The sequence below is a fragment of the Pseudophryne corroboree genome, chromosome 8 (assembly GCF_028390025.1).
Source record: "Pseudophryne corroboree isolate aPseCor3 chromosome 8, aPseCor3.hap2, whole genome shotgun sequence".
Lineage (NCBI taxonomy): Eukaryota > Metazoa > Chordata > Amphibia > Anura > Myobatrachidae > Pseudophryne > Pseudophryne corroboree.
In genome coordinates, this window is record NC_086451.1 from 83717287 (window position 1) to 83730535 (window position 13249).

Genomic DNA, 13249 nt, shown 5'->3' on the forward strand with positions numbered 1-13249 from the left:
TAACATATTGAAATAAAGTAATAGGGGGGAAAACACAAACAATATTATAATACCACTTCTATTCCAAATAATATTATTGTAATAATGATATATCATTCAGTCAGTACTACCTTAAAAAAAAATGCTTTCTCCTAATTCAGCCACCATGTTACTCATTAAATAGGCTCGGTAAATGTTGCTGAAAAAGGGAACCACTTTTAGGTATAGAGTGATTCCAAGTCAGCAATAGTGGTACTTAGAAACTCCACGGTAGGGATGCCAATCCTGGGCCATTTTTTCAATCCTGGGTAATGGGATTGAAAAATGTCCATTTCTGGGATTCCCGGAATACCCGGGACTGGCGTATAATTATGTGGCCGCCCCCTTCCCCCACTCCGCCCCACACACTTAACTAACCGTATATAACCGGACAGGTAGGAAACTCCACATTCTCTCCCCCAGCAGCGGCTGAAGGCGCAGCGTGCCCCCACGCTGTGCAGGGGGAGCCGGAATCCCGGCCATTTTTAGCCCTAAATCCCGGAATCCCGCCGATCCCGGGATTGGCCTCCCTACTTCAGGGGTCTATTTACTAAGCCTTGGATGGAGATAAAGTACCATCCAATCGGCTCCTAACTGTCATTTTTCAAACACAGCCTGTGGCATGGCAGTTAGGAGCCGATTGACTGGTACTTTATCTCCATCCAAGGCTTAGTAAATAGACTCCTGCGTCTCCTAACTTTTCAAACAGGCCTCATACAGTGGGTCATACAGTGGGCAACAAGGTTACATACAATGTCAAACACCTGACCTCTGGTTAGGGCATAGAAGTGGCTTGTGCATTAGGCTCAGCGGCCCTATACAACCCCTAGTCAGTCTTTCACAGAAGTGGAGCAATCTGCAGAGGCTGAAGGTAGCGATACTGGAGAGATTCCTTGTGTTCAAGCCCAGAGGATACTGCATGAGCTGTTTGATAATGAAACTTATTGGAGAAAGATCTTGTTCTTATTAGCTCAATCCCAGACTTGTACAAATACCTATCTTGGTGTGCTGCTAATGCAAACAGTGTTTTAATTTTTAATTAGGCTGTGCTCTGTGCTCCAATACAAGAGAGGGGCAGAAACGCGGATGTGGGGATTACTACTTCATTACAGGTTATCTGCAAGCTATCCCATGAATATTGGTAGTTAATGCTCGCAATAAGAAATACGAGTGGATGTCAAACTCCTCAGATCTCTGGAGATCCGATAAAAAGTATGAAAAAGAAACAAAAAAGCAGATTGTGCTTTAACTCTGTACTGCATTATCTGTGGGCCAGAGAGGGGAGGCAGTCAAATGACCGCCGGACGGGATCCTGGAGGTCAATATACCGAAGCCGGAATCCCGACAAAAGCTGCAATGCCGACGGTCAGAGTCCAGACCGCCGGCTGGTTCCCCACTTGGGTGGTGGTCCACGCCACCACCCCAGGGGGAATAGAACCCTGGTCTCCACCGAGTCTGAAGCATGGCGAGCGCAGAGAGCCCATGTGGGGATACACTGCACTCGCTGCCGGGATCCCATCCGGACATCTGAATGTGTGTAATATGACCTGCAATGAGTGGTTGGCCATTCAACACACATAACAGAATTATTCAGGAATGTTCACACATGGTAGACACAAGTAATACAAAGAGAAATCTGTTTATTTAGGCCAGAGAGACCGTTCCACCTGCCCTGTCAAATTATCTATTTTAGGTCTGACAAAAAACTGTCTGCCAGTCCAAACTTGCTCCTACTACTAACTACTGCTTTTACTGTAAAGAATCAGCAGACGAAGATCAGGAGCAACACACTCCTATTGGATTGCAATGATCCAATGCTGAGCTACTCTTTCTAGCACATGGATGGGATATTCATGGGAACGGAATAGGACACCTGCTCACACGTGTAAGATGTAAGAGATTTGCACAAAGCGGTCCAATAATAGGGAACGGGGACAAAAGCAGATCAGGCGAACCGCACCAGCTACAGTAAGCACAAAGTGTTTCGTTAGCATGGACTCTACATGAAACTTAATTTAGGATTGTATAATAAACATAAATTGTTATTATATTTTCACGAAGTTATTGATCCACACACAAGTGACTCCAACATCTTAGTTTTAACCTATAATTAATAAAGGTATGTTTATATCTGTTTTGAATACAATATACCAATCCGTCTGAATTAGAGTGCTCCCACACAAGAGTCTATTTTCCAATTCTCTTCTTTGGTCCTTTTTTCGGATTGTATAATCCACCAACAGTAGACAAAAAAAAACAAAAAAACAAAACAAAACATGCCACTGCTAAACTGCAAGGAATTTGTGAATTATGTATCAAAATACAGAATGTGTCCAAATAATGAACATATTAAAAAACATGAAGCTAAAAATACATGTGGAAGGTGAATGCCCTCTATGAAACTACTCTCCATTCAATGATTTCACATTAACAGAATGCTAATGTTAACAAGTCTCTCTAATTTAACAACGTTTCGCCATCTCCCGGAAATGGCTTTATTTTTTAAAATACTGAACTATTAATATTTTAAATGTCTCTATCAATGTGGTCCTGTGCGATCTCTCCCCCGCACTACACATGTTAAGCTCTCAAAGCCTTTCCAGACAAGATGCATTTCACAGCCTGCGCACCATATCAATGGCCCTTCTCTGAAATCATTCTAACTCATCCATGTCCATGCTTTTTCGGTAACAGGACCTCCAGAAATGTACACAGTACTAGCGGGGAGATTGTTGGGGGTATTCAATTGCAGTAGGAAACTACAGTCTTATCGGAAAGACGTCAGTTTCTGACTTTTTTAGGACGGAAACGGTTCCGACTAATTCAATACTTTCCAAAAAGTCGGCAATTCCGACTTGACGGAAAACACGTGGATCGGCGGATTAGCTGCGGAGCCACGTGATTTGTCGGAAACGCGGCCAATTCCAACCGGTTTTAGCCCCATTTCCGACAATGTCAATAAGACTTAAAAAAAAAAAGTCGGATTGCCATGGTCGGGAATGGCTAAATCCACTCATTAAATACTGCATTGTCGGTAAGGATCAGACAAGCATTGAATACACCCCTGAACCATTTATATATAAATTGGTAATAGAACTTCCATTACAGTACCAATAGCTCTTCCTATAGAAACAATTCTTCCACGGGCTCTGTCACTACTTCTTACCCACCAAACCTAAAACGTTGCACTGTCCTTCTGTTGTTGCCGATATTCATTCTTTATTACGCTCCCAGATCTGTCCCACATACATTATTTTAGGTTTAGGTGTTTTAGATTTAAGATGACTTACTGTGGAGGAAGGACCAGGGTGGTAGGCTGAGCCTTGGGTCTTCGCTTTGCAGACACTCCCATCTGATTAGCAGAGCGTTTCAAGGATTGCTGGTTCAAGAGACCGGATGCTAGCCCAGCATGGTACTGCAGCTGGGGAGACAAGGAAAACATGGCTTTCAATTCCCATACTAACAAATGCTTTAAAAATTTAAAATAGAAATAGTAGCTGTAGTAAAACTGATGAATTATGTTTCCTGTTCCCAAATAGGGTAAATCCATAGCTCTGAATGTGTCACTGGAAACCATATCCTCAATTACCTATAGTCAATGTGTTGAGGAAAACGTTACCACCAAAGGACACACACAGCATTAACACGATAGCATTCACCCAAGCAGACGTATGCAACCCCTGAGATGTAACACCATCTTCCATCTCCTGATAGAGGCAAGACCACACAGGTCTGAAGCAACAGTCATCACATGGTTTAATGACCACGGTGGAAGCGTGTGAACGGCAGGAGGTCCTGGGGTGAGGACAGTAAGGTGACATAGAACAATGTAATTTGGTAATAGGTCTGTAGGGTGGCATGGGCTGGTATTGTGATAATGGATTAATAAGTGTTGATTATGATAATGGAATGCAGATGAGGGTAACCGTGGGAACATGGGTGCAGGACATATGACTACACAGTATGCTGGGCATTTAGGCATGTTGTGCACAATATTTAATTCTTTGTGTTATTCCATGTGTATTCAACATAGGCATTTGTTTCAAATCACTACAGTATGTCGCCAAATCATTCATTTCCTGTTTGTCTGGAGCATTGGTTACTGGAAAATGACAACAGCAATTTGGAATACTTAGGGGTCATTCCATGTCCGTTCACCCAGGCACGACACCCACCGACTCAGATTTGACACTTTGTACACTTGATACTACCACAGAGCTACTAACCTATGTCAAATTTTTCTTCTCTAGGACTCACAGTTTTTGAGATATAGGGGGTAAAAGTTTAGAAAAATTGCTGGGAAATGCCACTCCTGATGCTCCGTTTTTTCTGGGGGTATCAGGAAACAAATTCACATCTCAGTGCCTAATCCACGTATCACTTTGACATTTTGACCCCTTGTCAATCAAAATATGGAGATTCCAGTAAAAAATGTTTTATCAATCTTGCCTGACTCCAAGAGCTCATTATACATTCCTTTACATTATCAACTTAAGGCAGATGAGTTATTGTGTCCTTTTTTGTTTAAATGGAACCTTAAAGTATACTTTAAAAGGCTATGAAAGAAAAATAATGGGATTTTGATTGCCAATATGAACATTTTAATGTTTAATTACAATTCTCTCTTTAAAAAACAAAAATTACCATTAGGTATAATTTTGCCCGCCATGGGAGTATTTTCATTTGTACATTTCTATGCATATGTGCAGATTTCTAATAATTACACATAGGAGAGTATTCATTTAGCTGCGATAACCTGTATTTTGTGTGACAAACTGCAAATTTACTGCAAATGGTGTAAGGCCCCTATTCAATTAGCGCAATGATTTGTCATCAATAATTTTACAGTAACCTACTCTGAGAAGGTGCAAAATTGCGGAAAAGCTATTTGGAAGGTAAAAATGTTGGGATTTGGTTCAGGAGTACCTGGGATACACCCCCTCCCCCCCTTTCCTCTTTCACCCCAGTGACTAAGCAGGTACTTTGAAGATTTTATATATATATATATATATATATATATATATATATTGGCAAACAGAGGCTGTGTGTCCTGTCGTTTTTCTGACCTGAGTGCCGCCGTACACGCCAGTCTATATATATATATATATATATATATATATATATATATATACATACATACATACACAAGTAGCAGTAACAATACAGAAGATGATATTGGCATATTATTAGGGTTTCCCCTGAAGAGAGGAAGAGACAATCAAAAGTTATCAACTGTGATAATAAAAGAAATAGCCACATTACACAACATAACTTACACAACAGTATAATAATATAAGTACTATCCATATGGTGGTATGTCATCAGTCCATACCGTTAATCGAGTATGGAATCAAATGGTGAACAGTATAACGCCATTGAGTGATATCGACAATTAAATAGTTTGAACTTATAACATGAATGGGGTTGGGGGATGGGGGGGGGGACAGACAGACACATTAAGGAGAAAACATGAGGAAAATCACATAACGTGGATTATGAGATGTAGGAAAAATATTCCTAGGCATAAGAATTATCATACATCAAAAATAGATTAGTATTGAACTCAGAGATTACCATATGAGGGTCAATATCCGTAAGAGATACATAGAAGAGTATGTCATCCCTTAATAATGTTGAAGGCTAAGTAATAGAATGAGGCATAGGCCTTAGTGTAAAATTGGGTGATGGGGGCAAGTCTAAGATTCCAACGTCGTCACTTTCTTATGAAACTAGTCACATGTAACGTAATGTAAGCGTTTGATGAACTGATTAATCGACACAAGTAGAAGGGAGGTACGTCATCAACTCAATTAATCAATAAGACCCACAATACCATTCTGGTCATAACCAGGCAGGAAAAGGGGGTATTCTTAATAGATTAACCGGATTTCAGATCAGATTAGAGAGAATATTACCCAGGTATCGACCCAGTATATTGCCGGGTCAACACGGGTCACTGTGCGATGTGAAAGGGGTATGGAGAATTCCCAAGTCGTCTGACACGGTAATTCAATCCGGATTATAAGAAGGGTTATTTCTGGGTTGAATACTGGGTGGGATCCGGCATTGGAGATGTGATTTTGGTATAAAGCTTGGTGGTCGAGATAAGCCCTGGGCTCCCCACAAAGTCTGTACAATTTGCATAGACAATCATCGCCAGTAGACATGGAAACAAAAAAACTTTGACCGTCGGCGTGCCTATGGTGTGGAGGGAACCCAAAAACCACTGTGATGACTGCTATTTTTGTGCTGTCAATGTTAAAGGTTTCAATAAACACAAGAAACAGAAATGGGAATACCCTGATTTAAAGCAATACATGTCAAAAGTTTACCATGTTTATATGTTGTTTCATCAAATAAATATTAATTTTGGGTGTCTTGAGTTTCTTTTGAAGTGATTTGTAGTAATTTCTACATGCTAAGCTACACAGCTTTTTCATGGGGTACCCAATTATCTCAAAAAAGTAGAGCCAATCTGGGAAAACCAATGTCATATTCAGAAACCGCACCCTCAAATTACCCTAAACAGACTGAAAAAATCTTGACTATAGGCATAGGGTTGACCAGTGCTATCAAATAACACTAAGGGGGTCATTCCGAGTTGATCGCTCGCTAGCAACTTTTTGCTGTGCTGCGATCAGATAGTCGCCGCCTATGGGGGAGTGTATATTTGCTTTGCAAGTGTGTGAACGTTTTAGCAGCAGACGGCACAAAAACGTTTGTTGCAGTTTCTGAGTAGCTCTGGACTTACTCAGCCGCTGCGATCACTTCAGACTTTTTGGTCCCAGAATTGACGTCAGACACCCGCCCTGCAAATGCTTGGACATGCCTTTGTTTTTTAAATCCCTTCCAGAAAACAGTTAGTTGACACCCATAAACGCCCTCTTTCTGTCAATCACCTTGCAATCGGCTGTGCGAATGGATTCTTTGTTAAATCCATCGCCCAGCACCGATCCTCTTTGTACCCGTACAACGCGCCTGCGCATTGCGGTGTGTACGCATGCGCAGTCTTGCAGAGTTTTAACCTGATTGCAGCGCTGCAAAAAGTTGCTAGCGAGTGATCATCTTGGAATGACCCCATAATTGTAGTAATCTAAACTTCAGTACTTCTATAGTCGGAGCTGACCTATTAATCCAATGAGTAAGTATAAGCTTTTTGGCCACTGTGAGAACAATAGGTAGAGAAGGAATCACAGCTGACCTATGATGACCTAGATTCCAATTCTGGAAATTAAGACATAGATAAGCCGAGAGGTCAGGGGTCAGATGTAGTCTCAATACAGAATTAATATAGGCCATCACTTTACGCTAGAATTTCAGGTCTTTACAACAGGACCAGAAACAATGTAAAAATTCTGCATTACACATCTTCCATTTGGTACATTCCCCAAAGTATGCGTTTTTCATATATTTTTGTTGCGTCGGGACTATATAAATTCTATGAAGGTTCTTAAAATGCACCTGCAAGCCTAAAATGATTTGTTCCAATCATAAAGCACCCCAATATATCTGTCCCAAATTCCGACACTTTGCTCTTTTCACCCTAAAAATTACATACTGTAATTATTGCCCAGTTAAGAATAATTAAAATTTTCAAACTACCTGCTTAGTCACTGGGGGGAAGGGGGTATCCCAGGGGGATCTGAACCAAATCCATGAATCCTCCTACCCACTGGAGCCATTCCTTGCCGAAAAGCTCGAAGGAAGCCTTTTGGAGCCGTTGCGTCCATGTTATCAACCTAATGAGCGCAAAAATGCTCCACTTCCACGCTGACCCCCAGTATTTTATCCCAGGTCTTTGAGGATCTTAAAGCAGAGGGTGGACAGCAGGATATAACATCAGCTTAAAATCGTTACCTGAGCTGGCGGTGCGGTCAGCCTCCCATCAGAGGTGGTAGAGGCTAATACAGTAACCAGCAACTGTGGTGAGTGTTGATGAAAATTCTGTTGCCATGAATCAAAGCAACAGCTCTGGCCAGAGAACCATAAAGAAGCTCAAATTCAGGCTTGGGAACCGAAGGCAAGAGAAACCCGATTTAAGGCTTGGGACCCTAAGTCAAAAGAAACCCACAACACCCGTGGCTGTTATTACATGACTATCGGGCGTGGCCCCTTGGCAATGAGGTTACCAGTTCTTTAAGAATTGTTAGTGGCACAGCCACCATGAACCAATGCAATATTCATCTTTTGATAAGTTAGAACAGCCTAAGGGCCTAATTCAGACTTGATCATAGATGTGCGAGAAAATGCACATCTACGATCAATTTCTTTGACATGTGGGGGAAGCCCAGCACAGGCCAAGTCCGCCCCGCATGCCGGATCCAGCACTCCATCCCCCGCAGACATGCAATAGCATTGCACTGTAGCGATGTTTTTGCATGTTTCGAGTGGCCCTCTGCCTATGCAGCCTAGCTGCAAAGGCAGACTGCTACCCGCCAAGTTAAGGGTCGCGGCGGCTGCACGTTAGGTCACACAACAGCCGCGCCCGCCCTTCAAACAGAGGCGTGGCCGGACTGCGCCACTAAAACGGAGTGCTGACGCCCACAAAATGCGATGTCGACCTCCTGTTCCTGCCCATCTCCAGGTCTTCAACTGCACTCTGAAGAGAACACAATTGAGGACCTTGCACATGCACGTGCCGCCATACGTGCATGCGCAGTTTGCAGAAGTCGCTTCATATCGATTTTTGCACATCAGCGTCAAGGTCTCAATCGGCCCATAATGCACTGTCAGACTAGCCATGACAGACTTTTTGACAACTTTCAGCTTCATTTGCAAATAAAGGATTTTTGGTCACTTACCGTTGAATCCTTTTCTCTGAAGAAGGCTGTTGGACACCGGACCATGGGATTGTGAGATGGGCTGGAGTTTGGCGCTCAAATTACTGTGATTTTAATTCTAAGATCCTCCCCTGCAACTCCACAATACTAGTACTTCTTTTAAGAGAGTCCGGAAAGGAGTAGCAGTAACCCAGTGATACTGTTACACAAACAAACCAGCAGGGAAATGACAGTCAGGAACCTGCATGTGAGGGAGGGAACACATTGTCCCACAGCCCGCTACAGAGAAAAGGATTCGATGGTAAGTGACAGGCAGAGGCGGTCGCTGGGCGGTAGGGGGCAGCACGGCGGCATTTGGCCGCCATTTTGTGGTCACGGTACGGCCAAAGCAGGAATGGCCGGATCGTGCGGGGGGCGGGCCGCGGCGGCTGTGTGACGTCACACGCAGCCGCTGCGACCCGGGTAGCGACGAGTAGCTCCCAGCCAGCACGCAAAAGCTGCACTGGCCGGGAATTACTCCTGAAGTGCAAAAGCATCGCCGCTGTGCGATGCTTTTGTACTTCTGCGGGTGAAGGGCGGGCTTGACATGCGGAGCGGACTAGCCCTGTGCTGGGCGTCCCCCCGCATGTCAGTGTGCCTGATCGTAGCCCTGCAAAATTTTGCAGGGCTACGATCAGGTCTAAATTAGGCACAAAGTATCATGAAAATCTGAGTCGGTGGGTGTCATGCCTGGGTGAACTGACACGGAATGACCCTCAGGCTTGTTGCACAGGTAGCACACCTCAGCTGTAAAAGGATTGCGCAGTTATGATTTTGTTTCTGGTGTTTTGTCCAAGGCTCCCCTAATGTGTCAGTCATTCATAATTACTCTAGGAGCAGGTGCAATTATTTTCTGCGCAAGCAAAGATGTTCTGACAACCAAGAAAAAAAAAAATAAGATGCTGCAGTTCATCTGCATTGTAAGAAAGGCAATTTATATTTTAGCAGTACATGGATTCTGATTGCAACTGCTATACCAACACAGAATAATTACCACTTTAAATGAACACTGCTCTCAAAGTTTATACGCTTTAAATGCATGACTTGTAAGGCAAAATCTCACGCCGTAAAACAAAAGACGCTTCCACGTCGGCAAGGAACTTCGCTAGAATCTGTTTACTGGATAGTTATACAAGTGTTTAACCACTGTTCTGGATCATTTAGCCACTGGAGCTGCTCTTTTGAGGTCAGAGTATGTTATTTTGCATAAGATGTAGGAGTTAGAAGATCTCCTAATTCTATTCGTAACATCAAACTAAAAACAAATATGGTCTGTGCAGAAAAACAATGAAGGAGAAAATAAGGCATTGTTTTCCTTTACTATGGCGACGGGCAAAAAAAAACCAGGCTACAGTACGTAAAAAAGGTCAGTTACAGTAGCATAACTCTTTACCGCTAATTACCAATTCACAATGACCCTGGCTGTAGCCTAGTACTGTAACTCAAGTGTGAAGACGACTGCGAAGGGTTATCCTGTTATGCTGCTATATCTTTACTTTCCCTGACCCACTTACTAGGTAAATTAATTTGAATAACTCTAATTAGTCCACTGGTTTAAGACCCTTGTCAGCTTCCGCCACAGAGTCCAGGGAAGGAAATAAGTGATCCAAGTGGCCCATTCTACCGATTCTGTTAGGACAGGACCAGTGATTCTCCTGAACAAGAGAGGGAGTACAATCACCCAGAGAGAGGAGTGGTGGGAGTGACAGATGGCGGTGAGGGGTGGTGTCTGTTCCGATAAGGTGAGACTGGTGAGGATTTCTGGCAGGCTGGCCTATTTGTTGCAGGTTAGTATACGGCTTACTCACAAGCAGGGTGGAATGCGGTAGTGCTGGTGTGTGGACACTGAAAACAGATGTGTTCTGTTGCTAACCTGACTTTAGAAGTAGAAGAGGGATGACATACAGTTAGTGACCCATATGAGATTACTATATGAATGACAAGACATCCCCGGGGGGAGTATAGATGGGCTAGTAATGCAACATTGCCTGTATTTATATAATCTTCAATAAGGTATAATAAATCTGGGTTACTGCTTATACATCTCTGGCTGTGCTATTATTCCTAGTCCCTAGTAAGAATACAGCGAAGCCAACGGTGCCCCCCTGACAAATCTGAGGAGTAGGACCCAAGATAGAGCAAATCACTTACATTTATGACAAATAGCTCACGGACACTTTAACAATGAGAATAAATACATTGATGATGGCTTATGTTTAATTTGCTGGCTGTCGGGATCCCGGTGTTCAGGATACAAACGCCAGAATCCCGACAGCTGGCAATGCCGGCGCCACAGGACTATTCCCACTGGTGGGTGTCCACGACACGCATAGAGTGGGAATATGACCTGTGGCGAGTGCAGTGAGCCACCAAGCCTGCAAAGGGACTCTTAGAGCTCGCCCTTCTGCCGGCATGCTGGCGTCTGGGATGCCGCTGTCGGTAAATTGACAGCCGGCATCACACCCGTCGGTAACTCCTACTGATCACTTGATTATAGCCACTTTCATAACTTAATATGAATTTTCCAAGTTGCTTTCCTAGTTTTTCTCTTTTACAGAAATTGTTGTACATTATTTTTGTTCCCCATAGAAAAGAGAAGGCCACAAATATCAATCTAGTAATACAAACTTCATGCATGCATTTAAAAAAAATATAAAAAAAAACTTTTAGCACTCATAAACTTGAAACAAACTACCGTATTAGGTTTGAAACTTATCCCAGATGCAAGAACCAACGCAACCACTGACAGATCAACCAAAAAATCTCTGAGAGACGAGGAAACCTTCCGGGGTCTGCTTCAACAATGGCCTCGCCATACACACTGTTCATTAACGGAGAGCTGCAGAGACTGATTGAGGGAAGGAGGAATTAATGAATGCGGGAATTGAAGGCACAGGCAAGTTCAGGCGGAAAATGAGTAATTGACACGGATGACAGATAAAGAATTTCTTCCCTCTAAAGAAACACGTAGGACCAGCACCAATTAATTCCTTGCCGTAATCATATCAGGAAGCGACACTTCTGTTCAACATTACAGGCAAATGCATAGTGTTACCGCTGTCCAACGCCAGCTTCCTAGGCAATTGTGCTCTGTGCTGTCATGAAGATCTTTATAGGTGGCTCCGGGCAGACATCTTATAGACTGTTCTCTTAACACGCGTATTACTGAGTTCAAACGTGCTGCTCACATTTACACGCCTATAGGGACCACCATCTCAATATACAACCTCTTTCAACTGGCACTGAAGGCAGGTCTGCCACACAGAGGTTTTATCATGTAAAATAAAAAACCTCGCTTAGCCAACTACTTTTATTTGAGGTTGGGTAAAGCATCTAGAATCTTGAGGAAAGGGGAAATGATTTTCTTCATATGAAAGATGGCTTCAGTGAGGCTTTTTCACGTTCAGATCGATGTCTATTTTTAAACAGAGATCAATGCCCAAAAGTGTATGATGGAAATTAGCGTACTTTGTAAAGATGTAAAAAAACAAACAAAAAAAACGGTGCTGTCAATAGAAAAGGCAGGAGACCGCCCTTGTATACCACATAGAAACTTTAAGTACTACAGATTTAATAATAATATTCTTATGCATATATAATAAGGATGTTCTAAATGGAAGGGCATAGAAAGTAAGCATTCCACAAGACATTTCTAGTGTACAGTTCTCTTGGCCACTTCCAGTGCTTCTGGGAGGAAATGGTATGTAGATGCAGAGACTACCTGCAAGGGTTGGGGGGTTTATCTGCGCAAACCTATAAGAAGCATAAATCACGGAATGTGGGTTCTTATTGGTCCTCCCCCTCAAACCCCCCTCCGCAACTGTTTTAAAACAATCACGGCTATCCGGGATAGCAACTTTAGAGAAAAACACAAATTTAACACAAACCTGTAAATCTTTTAGTGATTATTTCAGTGTCTTGTCAGAATCAGACTGCTCACAAAGAATCCATATAACTAGCATTATAAACTGCAGAGGACACGCAAAGTTTTATACAGAGGGATTACAAATCCCCGGTAGGATGCAGCAGTTCACCCGAAATTGAATTTTTTCCCCTCCTCTACCACCTAAAATCTCTCTCTCTCTTAGATTTCCCTGAACGAGAAATCAATAAAAAAAAGAAAAAAGGGACATAGCAGCTTTGAAAGAGACATGTTTCAAAATGTCAGCGGCTCCAGGCTTCGATCTCCACATTCTGAATTTGCAATGAGAGCAATATGCAGAGTGCGGTATGGAATTAAAGAGAGCCAGCTTGGCAGAATTCACACTCAAACGTTTCTTCTGCTCTTTTCTAGATGCAGATTATAAAAAAAAAAAAAAAAAAAAAACACATGAAAAAAAAGAGGTGCAAGTTCAGTCACGTAAAACGCAGCTGGGTACAGTTAAGCGGAATTTGTAAATCCAAGCTATTAC

At 42.7% G+C, this 13249-nt stretch overlaps 1 protein-coding gene across 1 annotated transcript in view; it reads right to left on the reverse strand.

Moving 5' to 3' along the window:
* Window positions 1-13249, reverse strand: part of MED27 (mediator complex subunit 27) — a 499272-nt gene that overhangs the window by 286627 nt on the left and 199396 nt on the right. The window contains exon 3 of the mRNA XM_063935570.1: window positions 3309-3439. Coding sequence (XP_063791640.1) covers window positions 3309-3439 — 131 coding nt within the window. The remainder of the gene's footprint in view (window positions 1-3308; window positions 3440-13249) is intronic.